The sequence below is a fragment of the Stegastes partitus genome, unplaced genomic scaffold, assembly GCF_000690725.1.
Source record: "Stegastes partitus isolate 25-593 unplaced genomic scaffold, Stegastes_partitus-1.0.2 Scaffold1171, whole genome shotgun sequence".
NCBI classification, from domain to species: domain Eukaryota; kingdom Metazoa; phylum Chordata; class Actinopteri; family Pomacentridae; genus Stegastes; species Stegastes partitus.
The window spans coordinates 13,395-33,241 of record NW_007578902.1 but is presented as its reverse complement, the minus strand read 5'-3'; the positions used below and the strand labels follow the sequence as shown (position 1 = coordinate 33,241).

Below are 19,847 nucleotides of genomic sequence, written 5' to 3'. Positions count from 1 at the left end.
CTGGAATCTTCACTGTTATTTCTCTGCACTATTGAACATCAGAATCAGAAAAACTGTATTTATCCCCGAGGGGCAATTAGGTGGGCAAAGAGCGACACATTACAAGTAAGCAAGAGATTACAAACTGCAAGATAAAAAAATATTGCACACAGGAAATATTGCACACATGTAGATCAAATACCAGTGAATATTTTAGGCTTTAATCTTTAATAATTTCTGAGATACTGTGGTTTGAACACAGCCTAAAAATTTAATGTGCAAAAATAAAAAAAAAAACCCCTCTGTTTGTTTGAAATTGTCTAAATAAAAAAATATACTGAATAAGCAAATGAAACCTTCTGCACAAGAACAACAGATATAAATAAAACAGGTTTATTCACAGCATTTAATACTGCAAAGGGCTCCGCTGAATATCTTACTTTGACCATCATTAATAGCCTTTAACTCTGTTTTTTATTCTCATGAACATTTTTTTTAAACCTGTGTGTAACATTTTCTAAAGTCAAAATGTCTTCACTCACTACCCACTACCTGTGAATAATTGTGTTGTGATACTCGATTTCTTTTGTCACGTTCTAGTTTAGTCTGGATGAAAACATGAGGATAGATCATTACTGATGTGCTCCTCAAAAATGGCCCTTATTTCTGTTAAGGCTTTCCCTCATCTACATGTCCACTGCAGAACACTGATCTGCTACTGTGTGGGTATTAACTCTGCTATGTGCGGCTCTGATAGACGCATTGTTCTGTTGAATTATTATTTGTGACATTCTTGTGTATTCTAACAGAAGAGCTGCATTCAAATAGAAATCTAACGAGAAAATAACATGTATTTTTCTTCAGAAGACACCCTTATATTTATTTGTAAGCTTGGGGGGTAACATTGACTAAAAATATAAAATCTTGTGTCGTTGATTATTTTTGTGTTGCTTTTGCTGTTACTACTCATTTCAAATGCACACTTTGAATGGGCACATAGTTTATTTATAGCATCGTATTGTAATATGGATTTTGACACACAGACACACATAATAAAAAATACTACTCCAGTTACTACACTACACTGCTGTAGTGAAATTTACTTGAAATATTAATATTTAGTATTACTTATGAATTAGACACTAATTCTTTATATGGCAGCTTACAAAACTGGAGTTACAAGGTGCTTTAAAAACAATAAAACAGACAATAAAACATCAACAAAAAACCATTATAAAATAAATTAAAAGGTGCTACACATATGCCAGGCTGTGTGGTTGGGTTTTTTGTTTCACGCTGTCGGCACTAAAATGGTAAAAGCATGTTAACCTTTATTTTAAGTCTGCAGTGTGAAATTTTTTTAACAGCAATTGACTGTCTGATCTGAGGGTTAAGAGTTCTGAGATGCAGCAGGAAGCCAGACAGTCTTACCTTAGAATAATCGGAATCATAAATTGAATTCAGACTATGTTTTATAGTAGAAAAATAAGACTTGAGTTACAAATTAACCCAGCAAGTTTAAAAATAGAGACAAAACTTTACTTCTGATCCGACAATTCTATAAAATACAACTTTTCCTGACGATAATACATTTTAGATACAACAATATTATTAATTCTGGAGGTTTACACGACTAATTTAGAACTTAGACATGAAAAAACTAAAAATCCAAACTTTCCCTGATCCCCTATTAGAAAGCTTTACTTTATGTGTTATATTTTCTGTTTTTTATTTTGCATTTTATTAGAAAGTTATAAACATATTATATTGTTTTACTGTTTATTAGTCACAGTGACTTATTTGTATCAGAAAGAGACCTCCAGTTGACCCAGGCTCCGGGATGGCAGTGAGGTTTACAGTTACAATGCATTTTGTGTAAAGCTCTAAATCATGGCATGTATATGTAGCCCAAAGTAGGTAAATCGGCAATAACAATACATCTCTGAATGAATAATTAAGATAAAATATACAAATCTAACTCAAATAATTTCACAAATAGAAAGACAACGTTTTGAACTTAAATTGGCCAATCAGATGGTTCGGCCCGCTTCCTGACTGCGCGCTGATTGGTCAGGCAAGTAACGGTCAAAGGGTACGGTGTCCGTGTTCTTCATTAGCGAGGAGCTTTTAATCTTACCGGTAAGAAGCTCAGGTAAACTTTCACAGAGCTCACTTTAAGGTCAAGTCGTCTTTAGTGTGTTGTCCTTCATGTTAAGGAGATAAAAACGAAAAGTGAACTTCTTTCCTGACGCCATGTAGTGACGTTGGTGAGTGGAAATTTCGAGAGCGTAGCTAACTAGCTTAAAACGTCTGCTAGCCGTGATGCTAATTCGCGGTTTTATATGGCTTATGTCCGCAAACTACAATGTTAATTTGCGCTACTATTTCATTTCCGGTGATGAATGTCCGCGAGCTATGATGCTAATTAACGCTATTATTTCATTTCTGGTGATTAATGTCGGTTAGCTACAATGCTAATTAGTGTCATGTGAAATAGCCGTGATGCTAATTTGCTCTCTTATTAGCCCGCTAGCTGCAATGCTAATTAATGCCATATAAAATACCAGCGATGCTATTTATTGGACTTATTGACTAATGTCTGCTAGTTGCACTGCAGATTAGTGTAATTTTAAATTCTATTTGGTTATACCCAATGTTTCCGTGACTTAATGTAAGTTTAAGAAATGCCATTAAGTGGACATTTTTTTAGGAGTTAAATAAATTGAAACCCCCCCTTAAGAAGCAACATTTCTGCAATTTGCGCATTTCTTTTGATAAAGCAATATGACTTGTGACAGAGACTTTTCATTTTAGTTGAATTGGGGCTGCAAGGTGGAACGGTGGTTAGCATCGTTGCCTCGCAGCAAGAAGGTCGCCGGTTCACGTCCCGATAAGGACACCCGGGATCGTTCTGCGTGGAGTCTCCATGTTCTCCCCGTGCAGTGTGGGTTCTCTCCGGGTTCTCCGGCTTCCTCCCACAGTCCAGAAACATGCTGAGGTTAATTGGTGATTCTAAATTGTCCGTAGGTGCGAATGTGAGTGTGCTTGGTTGTCTGTCTCTAAGTGAATGGAGGGTTTTAGTTGAATTGGAGAGATTTTAATGTTGTTCATCCAATTTTGAAGGTCCGTTCTGTGACCAGAATACATGTTGTGTGATTGATGTTGACATTTAACACCCAGAGAAGCTGAATACATTGAGAAAACCCACCATAAACGCTGTACAATATGTAATTCCAGTTTATTGTATATTAATTCTGTATATCTATACCATACTGATTTAATTCTCGAAGTGAGAAACACCAAACTTATGGTAAGGGAGTACAGATGGTTCAGCCCTGACAGTCTGAATATCTGACGTATCCCTACTGAAAACTCTTTTTTTTTTTTTCTTTCCTCTGTGTTTGACTGTTTATCAGTATTTTATGTTGTTTGAGATGGACAGATCTGATCAGCTAATATGTACACACTGACACTAATCCACATGAGAATTCATGTAAAATGGGGGCCGAACCGTGGACAAAAGTCCTGTATAGCATTTTAATAGTCTTCTCTGTTATAATCAACACTACTGAAGACAGCGTAGAAAGTCATTGATGTGTCTAATGCCATTTTATTAAACTGTTGTGTTTCTTTAACTTCCTGCACAGACTGAAGGCTGCAGGAAACTCTCCTTCTTGGCTGCTAGCTTTTAACTCAACCCGTTGCTGCTGTTGTCTTCTATTCAAGCCAGCCAGTGTTCATCTGCAATGAGCTGGTTGTCTATCCATCATGGTGGAGCACTGAAGGTCCCCACGGCTGTCTGAACGTACTCCCCTCAAGGTACAGTGCAAAATTATAACCTAACATGCCAAAATGTAGTTTTCTAGTGCATGAAGAAGAAACTCAAAGATCGTGTGATATTCAAATGCTTTTTATTGGTCATACACATACGTGATAAAGGTAGATAAAGTACACAGCATGTTTAGGTGTTGTTAAGGCCACAGACTGAACTAGATGCATGTTTTCATGTCAAACAATCCCAAAGATTTTTCTATCTTTTTGTCCAAACCCAATTAGAAGAATGTCCCCAATTAGCAGAAAACCTCTACAGTAACCCTTTTTGGATTTCAGCAGTAACAACAAAACTATCAAGGTGCTTTCATCCCCCTCCAAAATTGATATGTGCTGCATACACAAGATCTTGTGACATAACTTGTGTCAGTTTTGTAAACCTGTACAGGGTTCTCAGCAGAAATCTGTTATTCTGCTATTCACTAGCAGCGAAGACGACGGTAGAGAAACGAGCGAGAACGAGAACCCTGATAGATGTAAGTTAGCCAGGTACAATCAATGTAGAAAAATGAGAATTTTCCCTCTATATATCCTCCAAAACAACGTAATGGCCCAATTTGTGGTGTAATTTTTTCAATCAGCAGCGTAACGAGCCATTACTCTGTTATAATGCTGGAGAGAACTCTGCTGTAAATCACAAAGGAAGAAGCTTTCACACATTCTGCTGGAACTTACAAGCATACAGTGTAAGTGTGCTCGTGCTTTTTTTTTAAAGCCCTCATCCTGCCAAGAGAAATTACTCCAGAACCCCAAAACAAGACAAAACACATTCTATAATGAGTGGAAGATTGCTGTGTAGCATAGATTCGCAACACCAATAAGCCACTCTTCATTTGGATGACGCCAAAGCTGGAATCATCTTCAGCTTCTTGGTCAAATCTCTGTGGAAACCTAAGAAGAAAGAAAGTCATGGTTTCTTGCTAATCTCTGTATTATACAGCTGTGTCTTGTATCCCAAACGTAAACTGGGGTCATTCATCTCAAATTATTGAGTTTTTAAAACAATTTCTGCTTGACCATCTCTGATTTGCCTGAAATTGTTGTAGCGTTAAACATAGATCTTCAACAGAGATTTAAGATGCTTTGGCGTACTAAATCTAACACTTTCTGAGACAACATTGTTTGAAATTCGAGGCAATTATATCTAGATATATATTAGAAATATGTTATCTTGGAAAGTACTTGATCAATCAATCTGAAATTTCACAGATATCATTTTAAATATCCATATTTGATGATAAACAAGTTTAAAGGAAATCCTAATTGGTCGAGCAGAAGGCCCCTGATGATTTGAGATGGAATAACCCATGAAAGTGTTTTATTTTTGGACTTTGCCTTTTGTATTTATTTCATTTCTTCAGATATAAATTTATAAACCCCTACCGTGAATTGTGATGAGGGCAAAGTCTTGGCATATTATGGGATGAAATGACTGTTTCTGTGTGAGTGAATGTAATTTGTGGTGCGTGAAGCTTCACAACAGGACTGTTTTTTTAAGCTCACGAGGAACTGTTTTTAAGATGCATGGTTTTCAGAGTAGGATCAGGGGTGTAGCACTGACCTAATGGGTCCAGGCCAAGGTGATGAAGCCCGGGTTTTCATCCACATATTTTGGCATAGCAGACCTGCGCCTTCTGTGACTTTGGCTGCAGCTCTGGGAGACATTTAAAAGACAGAGATTCAGTTTTAGGGATATTTCGGTGCAGACACTACAGCAGTCTAAACCATATTGAGGAAGTGGGCCTACCGGGGTGCAGGTATTTGCTTGCAGAACACACAGAAGCACTCTGCAGTGCAAGTAGACTTCACCAGTCTTGCCAGAGAACTGGAACGTGTTGAAAGAGAAGTAGTTGGACGTTCCCAATCCGTTTTCCTCCATCTTCACCGTTGGGTCAGTAGGGTTCGGGCAGCTGCTCAGAAACAGGAAAGCAGACATGGCAGGGATTGGCCAGCAACAACAAGAGCTGTTTGATGTCCATGAGCATCTCTGTGTGCCTCACCCGTTGATGATCAGGTCGTGTCTCAGGCTTCCGTTTGGTGACGGTTGATTGGTTGCCCAGCAGGAGTCGGTCACCACAGCGACCATTTTTTCATCCAGCCCGTTTGTCTTCAGCTCCACCCAGAGTCTTGCATTCAGTCCGATGTCTGTGCTCGACTTGATAGCTTTGAGGCGGTCAGCGCTGGTGTAGGCCCTCATGGTCAGATTATAATTAAATTCTCCAGAAGTCATCTGCTGGTTCACGGAGCTGGAAAGCAAAAAAATAAGAAGCATCTCAGTAGGGCTGGACCTGAACATCCGAATATCCGGATATTTTCGTTTGTGGTGGTGGTGTCCGGATGCAAATTTTGAGATCCGAATATTCGCCTGCACCTGACTGCACCACCATCGCTGCTGCCGCCGGTCTAGAACTGGTCTACGGACTAGGAGACAACTGAAACTCCTCTATTCTATCAGTTAGGATTGTTACTTTAGATACACGCTGTACCAACAACACCAACACATGATGCTTACCATATTTCGAGAACGTAGACAGAGCGTGAATGAGGTATGCCTGTCCGTGTCATTGGTAACTCGCCAATAATACTCGGTTGTGTACCAGTCCAACCTCTGTACGGGGCAGGCCCAGCCCGAGAAGATAAATGTGAATCATTTCCGGACATCGGGGCTCCTTATGATCGAGCTGTGTCACTCCGAGCCCAGCGCTGCCTCACTTTACCTGTGACCTAAATAAATTCTACATCTGTGAGCTAACAGCCTGTGCGTTCCCCTGTGCGTTGCGGCCATTTCCGCCCCGTCTGCGTGCCCTGAATGTTATATGAGTGGATATTTATCATTAATTGGGCCCGACTATCTGGAGATCAGGAATTTCTATTCGGACCAGCTATACAGCTCAGTCAGAACTTCACTTGTCAACAAAAGGCGATGATGTACACCCACCTATGTTTGAGTTTGATGCCCAAACTCTTGACCTCCGGCTGGCTGTAGTAACAGGAGAAGTCGATATGCACTGGGCCGTGACGGATGATTGGGTCAATCATGGAGACGTTCTGTGACATGATGGTGTTCTTGTAGATGACTTGGCTCTTGTTTGCCTAGAGTAGTAGTAGTAAGTATTTTGGCTTTAAGGCAGGGGATTTAAGCCAGAACAAATCTTGCAATAAAACGTGAGATTTGTGTATATGCTGCAAAGCGACAAACCCAACTTGTTCAACCAGCTGAAAAACCCAGTAAACTGCAACTTGATAAATGCATGAAGGCCAAGAAGAATAACGTTGCTCATGTTACCTCGTTTCAAGCACCAAGTAATATCCAGAACAGTGATGCTATGCAGTACATCAGTGTATCGCACAACATGAAAGTCAAGTTTGGTACCATTTCATTGATATTTTACTTCTCTGGGATGCATTTTGAATAAAGACCAGCCTGATTGTGATGCAAAAGTGTTCAGCAGGTTTGTGGTAAAGCTTTGAAGTGAAAGCAGTTCTGTTTATTTAACAGTGAAAGTGCTGTAAATATATTTTGTCCTTTTTGATCGTGTAGCCCTGCATTCTGCTAAATTAATCTGTGTAGATGTAGTTTGTTATCAGTGTTTGGCTGCTTATTGAGAGTAAATCTAGTAACTGGGAGGAAACCCACCATGATCACTGTGCCACAAGTGTTGCTGCTGTTGAAGCTGAACGTCACCATGTGGGTCAGGTTGTCCATTTCTGCTTTGCAGTCCCCGTCATTGAGGTGGAGGACAGAGTAGTCGATGCCTTCATCCTCCAAGAGACAGTTGGCCAGAGTTACCGAGGCAGATTTATTCTTGCAGACGATTGGCTCACCTGAACACCCAAAACAAAGACGTTACATTTAAGCTCTTTTTTAAACTGTTTTATGTTGGTTTTTGTTTTTTGCAGCGAATATCTTAGGGTTAATCCTGAATGTTAATACCATGGATGAAAGAAGAGTAGAAAGTTAGATGGCTTATGAGTAATACTGTGCAAGGTCCCTACAGTCGGCCGAGGGAAGTTAAAGCACAAGTCAGAAACTTGACTGCCAGGTTTAGTCTGTCAAATTGTAAAAAAACAAAACAAAAAGCTGAATTTTATACCATTAAATTATTGATGGCACCTTATCATTGGGTGTAAAAGCATTGAGCTGATATCTTGATCTAATTTTTTTACTGAGGTGTGTTAATGTTCCATCTATTTCACGAATCTGTCCAATCAGAGCAGATCAGACATCCTACGTCATAGCCGACTCACCAAAGCTACTAGTTGGTTTATACTTGGAGGCGAAAGTGGCCCGGCAGAGGCATCGGGTTTCCCTACTGTTGCCGTCCTCGCCACAGAACTCGTGCTCGCTGCAGAACTTGTCCTGACAGAGGACAGGCTGAGGAACAGCGGCTGTAAACACACCAGACATAAGAAGGAATAATCATTTTCAGGTGTTGCAGGAAAAGCTGTTAGAAAGAAAAGTTTCACACAAACTAATCTAATGTCTAGTCAGCATTACCATCGCATCTGCAAATTCCTTTCTTGTAAGGCTAATGCAGGACTAGTGTACATCGTCTGATCACATAATTAGTTATGCATGTTGTTGCCCAGATAAGAAGTCTGTCACTTCAACCTGAGGCTGAAAGCCCAATTTATAAACGTCCCCTTCGTGTTTTCACTTTGCTTCTCTGGTCAGTCTCTCGTCTTGCAGGTTGACTCATCTCCGCACTCTTGTGTCGTACCTGGCGATGGCCGTCGACTGTCTGATCGCTGGTGGACTTTATGGTGTCCCTGTTCTGTTCTGCAGTTATACAACAATACAGGAACTCTAATGCTTCTATTAGAACATTCCTGAAATGTGTCTTTTCTCTGCATAAATGCAGTATTTTAAGAATTTTCATTTAAACACACTGAGATGTGATTTGACAGCTGCAATCTACAGAGACTCACAAATGGAATTACTTAAAAATATAAAAAGTTATGAAGAAACACGGGACACAAAACAGTTAAAGTAATGGGTTCATATGAGGTTATGTTGAAACATAAAAGTTCCTGAGAGATGGCCTTACAGCAGCTGGTCTTTGATCTCCAGTCCTTCGCCGTCACATTGCTGAGGTGCTTACAGGCCCGAGCGTAGGCCTCCAGGAACTGGCACTTTAGGCCGTCCGCCGGAGGGTATTTGCATAAAGTTTGTGTGCAAGCAGTGATGAAGGGCTCCGGGTCAATGTACATGTTGCAGGCAGCGAAGGGAGCCTGCGTCAGGAGCTTACACCTGTTCCACCGATTCAGAAAAGACACATTTACAAGAAACGTTCATAGTGATAATGGTTGTACGTTTTTGCAATTCTGTGACTTGAGTGAACTCTGTATTTACCATTTCATAGAGCCGTTGCAGTTGATTGTATTGTCAGCAGCATCGTTGTATTTTGTCTTACAGCTGTGGGGCAACAAACAACGTACAATCACAGTCTGGACCTACAGCTTAACACTGAAAGGCGATAGTAGCCCATGAGACGCTGTGTTTGAGGTCTTACTCAGTGGAACTGTGTTCAGAAACCCTGTCTTCATTCAGAGTCCTGCTCGAGTTGCCACATAAACCGTGCACAGCTGCTCCACGTGGTCCTGGAGAATTTCAGGAGAGGACGTTTGAAAGCTCAATAAACGTCTAAAATGGACATTTGCTGCAACATACTGAAGGCCCACTGGCGTATATTGATATTTGACTAAAGACAAGGCGTCCCAGTGTTGGTGAACGGCTCCCAGCTCACCAGTACTGATGTTGCAGATCATGTTTTGAGTGTCTGTGTACATAATGCACACGCCACTCTCACAGTAGATCAGGTTGTTGGTGATTAAATGTAAAGCTAGAGGATAATACATTTATTATCTACCATTAAAAGGTGTTTACTAATTAAGATAGAGCAGGAAAAAATGTTATATTTTGCTGTTTATTTAGTTGTAATAAATGTACCTAGAAATTAATCAAGTATGATAGACTCCCACCTATATCACAACTTATTTAATGTGTACTGAACGTTATGTCTAAATCCACTCCAAACTAACTGATACCAAAGAAAATGTCTGCATTTTGTCCAACCTGATGTTTAAATAGTGGAGTTTGGAGGTTGTGATTCTGTCCCTGTCGTTCATCATCCTCCATGATCGTGTCCCACATTCGATTTTATTTATTTTTGCCTGATTTGACCTTTTTTACCGTGTGGGCGTGCAGAAACCGCACCTCACTGACATGTTTCAGACTCTCCAGCACCTGTCGGGGCTGGATGAATCTGACACCATGGCTCAGCCCACCTCCACCTGAGCAGATGTTCAATGAAACAGAACAACTGAAAGCACCTGTGTGGGTGTGCATGGACGTTAAAGTCATTTATGTCTCTGCTCCAGGGAAAGCTGCCTGTGTAAAAGCTGTTGTTGTCCTGAATTTTAACAGGCGTTACCCACTACACATGCAGAGTTGTATTTGATGTATGTAGGAGAGTAGATGAAATGATACGAACTTTAATTGGATCACAACATCTGGACCACCTTCAGGCTTCAGGGTTGAATCGGTGCATACCTGTCATGTGGATTAGTGTGGTGTCACCATCAAAGAGGACAGAAACTGTGTAGTTGGAGGCCGATATCTTGGCAGTCACACCTGTCTGGTCCCTGGAGAGCTCCACGCCGTGGACCACCTGAGCCGTGGCGTTGAGTGTCAGCACTGTGTTGTTCAGCTTCACCACAGCAGAGGAACAAAGCATAGGACACATTTACTCCTCAATTAATGTTTGCAATCAGTTCCCATTTCCATGTGACACAACAGGACAGCTGAGCAGTTACACATCATACGTTGTTGGATCTTGTCATGGAATTTTCTGTCTAACAAGGCTCACGGTGAGAAACCCTCGCTTTAATCAGACTTGATCTGTCTTTGAGTCATTTATTATCTTACAGCAAGAGAGAGAAAGTCAAACACACAACGACAGTTCTTTTGTAGCCAGATGTGACTGATGTGAACCCCCTGTTGTTGCTGGGGCAAACTATACTCAATACAGGTTGTTTTGTCATATACACAGTTCTTGGTATCGGGACTGGGCTTGTGGTTTTATATGTCTAGTGCGATTCCTGCCTCATCGACGCCTCATTAATGTGGAACCGCAACATGAACTTATCTTCTCCTGACAGAAAGCAGAAGCTGTACCACGAAGCAAGAGTTATGAGCTCAGAAGTTAACCGGAGTAAAGGTTACGCTGAGGTTAACTGGAGCAGAAGTGCTACTGAGAAAACAAAGCAGTTTTTCCATTACAATCTACAGAAGAGTTAATGTACGGAAGTGCCAACAAATGCCACCGTACTTTAGAAATCCTTCCATTACGGAGTGACTGTATAACATCAACTCAGTTTGATTTACTTTTTAGTGTTTCTACAGCTGAGATGTTAATGAAATGAAATGAAAAATGAAATGAAAAATACATTTTTCATTTAATCAGTTAATGACACCAAACTGCTTTTTCACCAAATGTCATGCGTCTGTGATTTAAATGTAGTTCAACCTGGATATGGTATGTTATCTACTGGACATTTGTTTAATGATTAACCGGTTATTGATCGTGCATCCCTAATTAACACAAACTGACAAGCTCTGCTACTGACTTCATTTCTCAGCTTTAGAAGTACAAATCCTGCAGTGCCAGTGTTGAAAAATATTGATAAGACCACGTGCTTGCAGAATTTTAATGTTTGCATGTTCGTTTTCCATATGGTGTTACCAGAAACTTGACGTTACCGGCTTTAAACAGTAAAATACAGATAAATCTGCCAAACACTGAAACGATTAATTCCATATAGAACTGTAAAGAAAACAATGAAAGAAGTTTCACAAACATAATTCCAAGTTGGCTGGTGAACAGAACATCAACTGGAGGGATGAACACGAGTGACGTGCAATGCAAATCTATGCAACCCACATCAGCAGTCTTGACTTAAAGTAATGATATGAGGGCATTACTACATTAAAGCCTATGACCTTCATTAGCTGCTGCCTGGAGCAGCACATCATCGGTTGATGAGGTCTGGAAGATGTGGTGGTTTCTGAATGTGGCAATATGTAACTTACCTGAACTCTGCCACCTTGTTCCAGAGAAACCTGAATGCCTTCCCCGTCCAGCTGCAGTATCACACGGTCCAGAAAGCTAACATCTCTACGCCGTCTTTCTTGGAAAATCCCCAACACCCTGAAACCTGGGATGGACGAGGGCTTCAGCAGAGTGTAACCACAGCGATCGGAGACAGACTGGCCTCTGCCGATGAAATCTATGATGGTGGAGCCGGTCACAGTGCACACAGAGTTCAAGATGCAACTGAAGGAGCCGGAGAAAAACAACAATGTCAGCATTAGGTAAACCTGACACACAGGATGCACTCAACAGAAATGATAGAATAAAGCGAAAATATGGGGATGTCCCGAGCCTGATTCTTTCAATTGATTCGTATTGGCAAGCCTAATTCTTTGTTTACATTCACTGCAAGACATGTTGTAAATGTGAATAATGAACTTAAGCAGTATCAATCAGTATTTGAATAATTGATAAGTATATTCAGCACGTCATTATTGGTCATGAACTGATATTGCTGACAAAGCCACAGACACATGATATGGGCCACAAAAACAACCCTTAAATATGCATAAACACGGAAATTGTGCCCTAAAATGCCGACTTGGATTTGCTACGTGTAAACTCGCTGGACCTCATTACGCCTCCGATAAGACGTTATCATGGTGCCCCTTTACTAGCTAAAACTCCACAGTGCTCTTTGCTTACCAACACGTAACTGCTTGCCTACTCTGGTCTTTACAGCATTAAATAGTACATCTGGTGGCCCAACCAGGTACTATAGCTAGTCTGCAGTACTTGTGTGTATTGTTTCGGAAAATGCTTGCGGTTATTGGCAGATATGAAATATTAAATGACTTGGCTCAAGTTACTGGCAAAGAAAACAAACTCGGATCAGGACATCCCCATAAAATACTAATTTCTTCCAGGGAAGATGTAAAAAACTGGCTGATATGACAGTATGTTGTCTTTTTTTTTTTTTTTTTACCTGTCAAGCTCGTTTATTGTATTTCAGTTGGAAAAACTGTACTGTGGAGGTTAAAGGTTAGCATGACACTAACAGCCACATTAATGAGCCACAAGTCAAGTTCAAATATACCCAAATTCTCCTTTAAAGAGATCGATAATTATAAGTAGAGAGATTTGTATCAGTCTCAAATATTTACCGTCCATTTCCTCGGCAACGCTCCATTGGCCCACAGTCACTGACGGCAGTAGCGACACCACTCACGTCACAGGTTACCGTAGAGCAGATGTTCGGGTCCTTCACTGTCGTATTTGTCTTATAAACAACACCTACAAGTTAGGAAGAGTGAGTAAATACCTGAAGCGTTTTAAAATATGACAGTTTTGCTTTCAAGACCTTGAATTGCACCTGAGAGTCTGCATCCACTCATGTCTGTGATGACGCCTTTATTCGTCTGAGCCGTCTGGAATTTCAGTTTGGACACCGTGAGACCGTTTACCAGAGCATCTGCCTCCTGGAAAAGCCCCAAAATGTCAAGTTTAAAAACAGACAGGACTCCAATGCGGCCACTTTGAGCATCTGGATTTAGTTGATTTGATTATTAAACTACGTGATAAATATTTACGCTAACATTTATGGTTCCTTCTATGACCACCTGAGTGCAACTGTTTTAGTAAATACTTACCACAGTAACATTTGTGTACCCAGAATACGTCCTGATTCCCAAAATTGCTTGGGACCCAAAGTTTCCCAGTTCGACTTGTTCAATCTGACAACAGGGAATTGTAGTTACTGTACATGCACCACTGTGCGACGGTATTTCATTAAAATACAACAACACATCGTAGAGGTTAGAACGAGTTCACAAGGATGAAAGTGAAACTCACGTCAGATTGTTGGCCGTCCTTCAGTGGTATTACGTTCACACATTTCCCGGCATTCTTCAGGTTTGGCAGGAGTTTATGAACCCCGGATCCAGTCGGTATTTCTTTAGAAAGCACTGCCAGGTCACCTCTGTCAGCGGTGCCTCCAGACATCAGAATACAGTCGTTTTTGATCCCAGGTTTGTATAAACCGTTGAAGCAAACCGCAAATCTGTTTGCACTGAAGGCCACCTGACCACAGGGAGGAGACATGATTATTAGATATCAGTAGCCTACGCACCTAAAGGTTGTTACATGAAATTATTTTTTATATTTGACAGTTTCAGTCATGATTTTGTAGCATTTCTTATTCAGGAGCCACTTCTTGGTCACAGCTTTGGACTCACACAGTCGATGTCCTTTGTCAAGATAATTACAGTCGTCCTCAAATGTATTCATCCATTAAAGAAAAGGCAAAATTAACAACAGTCTCTATATATAATATAATAACTAGAAACTGAAAAAATAGTAATACATAAAAATGGGCTAAATTATAATTTAGTGAAATAAGGTACTGGTACTCACGTAAACTTTGTCATACTTCCGTCCGTAATAGGTGATGGGACACGAGGTGATGTTCATCGTCCCAGAGCTGGTGAAAGCCTGGTTTGTTGCAGCGGCGCCTGAAGACATGGAGACACCGGCTACGTACGCAGTATCCCACCGACAACCCGAGACAAGGTACTTTACACATCAACACTGACACTTTCGCTTAATGCATTAATCATTGCGTTTAAAAAAAAAAAAAAAAGAAGTCAGTGAGCTGTAACGGTATCTGCCTACAAGCTGCTCTGAATTTTCTCATTTGCTCAATACTTTGGAGCTAACGGTTGGTCACGACCACACGTTTCACACTTTGTCTTTTTACCTGTTCACTGATTATTGGCCGAATTTCTTTTTCTCTTCACAAGTTTTCGCAGCTTTGCAAGTCTTTTCCTGTGTGTTTACCACTCTAAACTGACAAATTTAGCACGACGCACCATAAATCCGAAGATAAAACGAAGCGTAAAAGCAAAGTAATGATGTCTACTGGAGGTTATTCTTTGCAACTTTCAAAGAAATGCTGCAAAAGGATAAAAGTCAGTGTGTTTGAGTTAAAAATCCTTCTTACCTGCCAGCATGCTGAGTACAGTCAGATGGAAGCACAGCATGTTTCACTGACCTGGAACAGTCAGAGTTACAATACCTCACATTTAAACCTTTTAAAATTGGACCCACTACATTAAATCCTTAGAGACTGCACAAATAAATGATTTTTTTTTTTTTTTTTACAAAAATGTACGTATATTGTGTTAGTTGTTTGTCCACTGTGACTAGCTTCTAGTCATACTCTGTACTTAAACGGAAACCTGCATCTGACATAAGTTAGTCACTGCCAGTGGCTTGTTTACTTTCACCTTGACAGGATGTCAATCATCGGCCTGTAAACTCAAAGCTATTTTCAGCTTAATTTCACCACTTTTACTTCTAAGCTCTTATCTTGGTCCATTTCAGGCCTCAGCTGCCCAGATCTTCCATCATCTCATATGATAATACTGACATATTTGTTCTGATTTGCCCTTATATCAAGGGAAGAAAAGCGTTTTGATTTATAAAATTGTTGTTTGTCATCATAAAAACCTGGGCAGTGGGGATTTTTTTTTGTCATCATGATTGTGATTGTCTGGATTCTGGAAATACCAGAACATCATGTAGACGAACTGTGTGATGTAAATATTGGGAAAAATACAAGCTTGGTGAAATCCAGGTAACTATTTTATCCGCTGAAGTGTTCTCATACTTGCACACAGGTCGCCCTTATGACCAAAACTTTTGAGTCACTGCAGCTAACAGCAAAATGTCATGTTTTCATTTTTGTTGTGTCAGTGTTATGCTGGAGACAATGCAGGCATCATTTCAAATCCAGATAGTTTTATGCTGTTTGTTCTGATGAACGTTGGGTTGTGAAACAATCGGGACTTTGTGATTTATCATATATATCATTGCATAGATGTTAACGTGTCTGTACAATGAACAGTTCATGAGTAATTCAAACCAGAGGCGCTGTGGAGATGGATGCAGGTTTTTTTCAGGCCAATGCTTTGTCATTGTTGGAGAGGACGAGTTTTGCAATTAGTTTTATATGCGCTACACCTGGCTGCAATAAACACTTTGAGAGCAGCTCAACCGAGAAGAAGGGATGTGAATTTGGAGGTGAATTGTGTCCGATACAATATGTAGTTCTGCACAGAATCCATGGCCTCGGCTAAACATTTCTTTATAAAGGAACATTGAGAAATAGTTATTCATCAGTTATGTATTTTATTTTACTTGTTTTTCCAGAAACGATCCATATTTTTCTTGTCCATATGGCTGTCCTCAAAGCTTTTAGAAAAGGTAGAATAGTGAGAAACAGGTTTCCAGGTTTCTTACCGTGTGGAGGACTTCTGAGGAGAACAGTGAAGTGGAACAGCCGTGAGTCTGAGGAGAAGTTCCTCTGGAAGCTTCAGGTGTGTTCTGTGAATCGTCTCACGGTGTGGAAAACAGTGCCGTCTGTCTGTAGACATCTACCGTGGCGTTGACTCCCCAGCGCAGTGAGGACGTTCTCACAGATTCTTGTGGCCTTTTGTCTTCTCAAACTCGCTTCTGTCACGGAACATTCCAGTTTCCAAATACTCTGCAATTAACTGCGACTTATGATGAATGCAGTATTAACAACGTGTCAGCTATCGAATGTTTTTCAGTGGTTCATTATAATCATTGTCTTAAGATCCATTTAGATGGAGCACAGCGGCTTGTTTACCTTCATTCTTTAGCATGTGATGGAATCTTTAATGTATGTAATCGATCACAAAGAAACGCACCTTTATGAAAAAAAAAAAAAAATGTAACGATGAAAGTCTGCAGATATTGATTCATAATTGTTAGCTACAGTTTGGGTTCTGGTCCACAATAGACAGCGATTACGTCTATTGTTAGGTTTCAAAAGGCTTTCTGTGTGTGTGTGTGATCTGTAACTGGTTGGACATGTGGCGTGTTTAAAAAAAGACCAAAGGAAAACGTCCTCGAGCACAAATGTTCGGGTCAAATGGAGACCGATCTGCTCTGGAATGTAACAGGGCAGGAAAGAGTTTGACAGTTCATTCAAAGCGTCAAGAATCATTTTTACACACGAGCAACGTGGCAGGTTTGGCTGGTGAACGTTGAAAACAGCCAGTCATGCACAGACGTTCTCCGTTCCTCAGTATACATTCTTCTCCATACTTGTGTGAAACGGCATCAGCCCAAATATTATTTCCATTCTGCTTCTAGCCAGTACAGAGGAAGGGCCTCTCTATTGATAAAGCATGGGGAGCAGTCTTGTCCGAACAGCCAAATATCCCATCGTGCATTTCGTGCCAACCAACAGCGGTTGCTGAGGGAAAAACACACAACTGTCAGTAAAGAGTCAGTAAGTTTCAGGCGAGACCCGACATTAAAATTTGCTCTGTTTTTGGAGGTTTGAGGTCATGGTTAGACAGCATTTACAGTTTTTTTGTTTTGTTTTGTTTTTGTTGAGATATTGGAGATACTCGATAAACAGACAGATATATGAGATACTTTATTCATCCCCTTGGGGACATGCAAGGTATTTAGTCAGACGATAAACTGTGTTGATCCCTTATTGGGGAAATTCACGTTACAGCAGCTGGACAAGAAATGACACAAGTACAACAGGGCTGAAAATAAAATTAAATGTACAAACGACATAGTGAATTTAAAAATGACCTGATGAATTTACATATGAACAGGTTTGACATGGAGCGTGATGTATCCACACTTCTGTCACTGCAGTAACAAGTGTTATTGGGGGAGAAGACCAGTGTTGAACATGATGTTAGGACACATGAAGAGCTGTCTGACAACAGTGTTATATCCTGTTGATCCATCTGGAATAGCACACACATGTTACATTTAAGAAAAAATAAGAAAACAAGCCTGCAAAATAAGTGTTAATCGTGCCGGTAGAAGAAAAAAGGTGCAAAATGAGTATTAAAATGTCTAAAACGGTCAGACGTTTGCTTCAGAGTGTAAATCTAATCTGTTTATTGTTTCCAGACAAATTGACTTGAATGAGGTCAACGATAATTTTCACAAGTCTATATTGTTATTTAATGCTGCAGCAAATCGCTGTCTTTGCGCTTTCGGAAGAATTAATTGCTTGTATTCATTCCCAAGACATTCCCATACAACTTTGTTATAATTGGTATTGTTGAGCATTAAAAGTAATATTTAAGCAATATTTAATGAAAGGTCACAGTCCAGCTATAAGAAAGAAAACATTTAAACTTGAAACTTTTAACAGATATATTTATTCAGACCTTTGCATTTGCATGTTGAGTGACATCAATGTCCTTCTTATTCATTCCTAACAGTCACTCTGGTCTGTCCTTACAGTACGCTGGCCTCACAGGACTCAGGCTCAAATATCTTTAATGTAACAATGAGCTTGACAGATTTCAGAAACCAGGGGTAGCAAAATGCATAGATGATCGGGTTCAGACAAGAGTTAAAATAGAACAGCCAGAGCTCTAAGGGCACCGATGTGACGTCGAACACGCTGCTCTGGTCTACGAGAGGGGAACAGTAAAATGGGCACAGACACGTCAGAAAGGCGACGACGACTATACCCAGAGTCCTGACTGCCTTCAGCTCTGATCTCTTGGCGTAGACAGTCTGTGGACCCTGCAGTGTGAACGTATGAGAGCGAATGACTCGAGCCTGAGACACGGCCACCACAAACACTCTCCCGTACAGAACTATGATGACGGTGACGGGGCCGATGAAGGTCAAAATGAGGTCTGCGACTCCCATCATGTCGCTGATGACCACCACACACTCTCCAGAGCAGGAGTTGTACCTGCCCGGCTGCTTGAGGTTGTCCTTCAGTAAGACTCCGTTGTATAGAAAGGAACAGGCCCAGCAGAGACTGGTGCACACAGTAGCTCGCCTCATAGTGACTTTGGTGGGATAATGCAGCGGGTCGCAGATGGCAACGTAGCGGTCGACTGATATGAGCACCATTGTTCCTACCGAGGCCGAGGTTACGACGTAATCTAAAGCACAATACAGCATGCACACAGCGTCGCCAAGGAACCAGCAGCCATCTGCCAGGATAATCTGAAAGGACATGAGGATGCCTACAAAGAAATCTGACACAGCCAGAGAGAGGAGGAGGAGGTTGGTGGGAGAGTGGAGCTTCCTGCATGAAAAGAGGAGCACATGCATCCGTTATAACAAGCAGCACACATATGACATAACAAGAACATTATAGCAGTATCATCACTTGTAAAGATGCTGTTTTGTATGAACTATTGATTCCTAATTTGTGTAAATTGAATGAATGTGCTGCTACTTGAAGTGGGAGATGGAGACGATGACGAGCAGGTTGAGAGCTGTGGTCAGCAGAGAGATGGAGGACAGCAGGATGTGAAGAAGCACGGCCTGGGTGTGTGGACGCCTGGGCTTTATACAGGAGGAGTTGAGCTGTGGAAAGCAGAGCTGAGTGTCGTCCATCATTAGCCAAAAAGGATGAGAGGAGATGCTGCTTCGCTCCGGCAGCTTTGTGACCAAACCTCTCTGACATCCAGATGACTCGTCTCTTTTCTCCACCTCCTCTGGACGTCCTCTCGTTCTACGACAGCTTTTTTTATTCCCTCCCCCTGTATCGTCCTCTGATGTCATTCAGTTTTTGACTTGCACCGTCTCACCTAAATGTGATTATCAAGGGTCAGACGCAGTGTGAGTCAAAGTTGTAATTCTAACAAGCTAACAGAAGTCCTGGAAGAATTCCGTGTTTAAGTGAAGGCCTCAGATGATCCTGTAGTGACCAGTTTGTTTTCTTTGTGTTTAGATAGAAGGACAGTCTCAGCCTTTACCCTTTATAGGGCACTCATTGAAATACTGGGAGTGTTATTGGTGGATATAAGAGGACGTTTTGTCCTTTTTTAAAATGTATTTATTTTTTTAGGTTTCAGATTTAGGCAGCAAATCAAAGTCAAAGCAGTTTCCATATACCATTCCTCACCCACCTAGAAG

At 40.8% G+C, this 19,847-nt stretch overlaps 2 protein-coding genes across 2 annotated transcripts; both read right to left on the bottom strand.

The window, feature by feature from the left end:
* Nucleotides 1–5,371: 5,371 nt before the first annotated feature.
* On the bottom strand, nucleotides 5,372–14,372 carry LOC103368544 (alpha-tectorin-like). The gene is made up of 16 exons (XM_008296949.1): nucleotides 14,316–14,372; nucleotides 13,755–13,982; nucleotides 13,553–13,636; nucleotides 13,276–13,381; nucleotides 13,067–13,196; nucleotides 11,903–12,146; nucleotides 10,364–10,520; nucleotides 9,324–9,411; nucleotides 9,164–9,226; nucleotides 8,859–9,061; nucleotides 8,059–8,199; nucleotides 7,448–7,635; nucleotides 6,749–6,903; nucleotides 5,811–6,056; nucleotides 5,558–5,720; nucleotides 5,372–5,464 (listed from the first exon to the last, which is right to left on the bottom strand). The coding sequence occupies exons 1-16, from the start codon at nucleotides 14,370–14,372 to the stop codon at nucleotides 5,372–5,374; spliced, it is 2,346 nt and encodes a 781-aa protein (XP_008295171.1).
* Nucleotides 14,373–18,200: 3,828 nt separating this feature from the next.
* LOC103368543 (trace amine-associated receptor 13c-like) lies at nucleotides 18,201–19,325 on the bottom strand. Its single transcript, XM_008296948.1, has 3 exons — nucleotides 19,165–19,325; nucleotides 18,440–19,011; nucleotides 18,201–18,379 (listed from the first exon to the last, which is right to left on the bottom strand). Exons 1-3 carry the CDS (start codon nucleotides 19,323–19,325, stop codon nucleotides 18,201–18,203), a joined length of 912 nt encoding a protein of 303 aa, XP_008295170.1.
* Nucleotides 19,326–19,847: the final 522 nt, after the last annotated feature.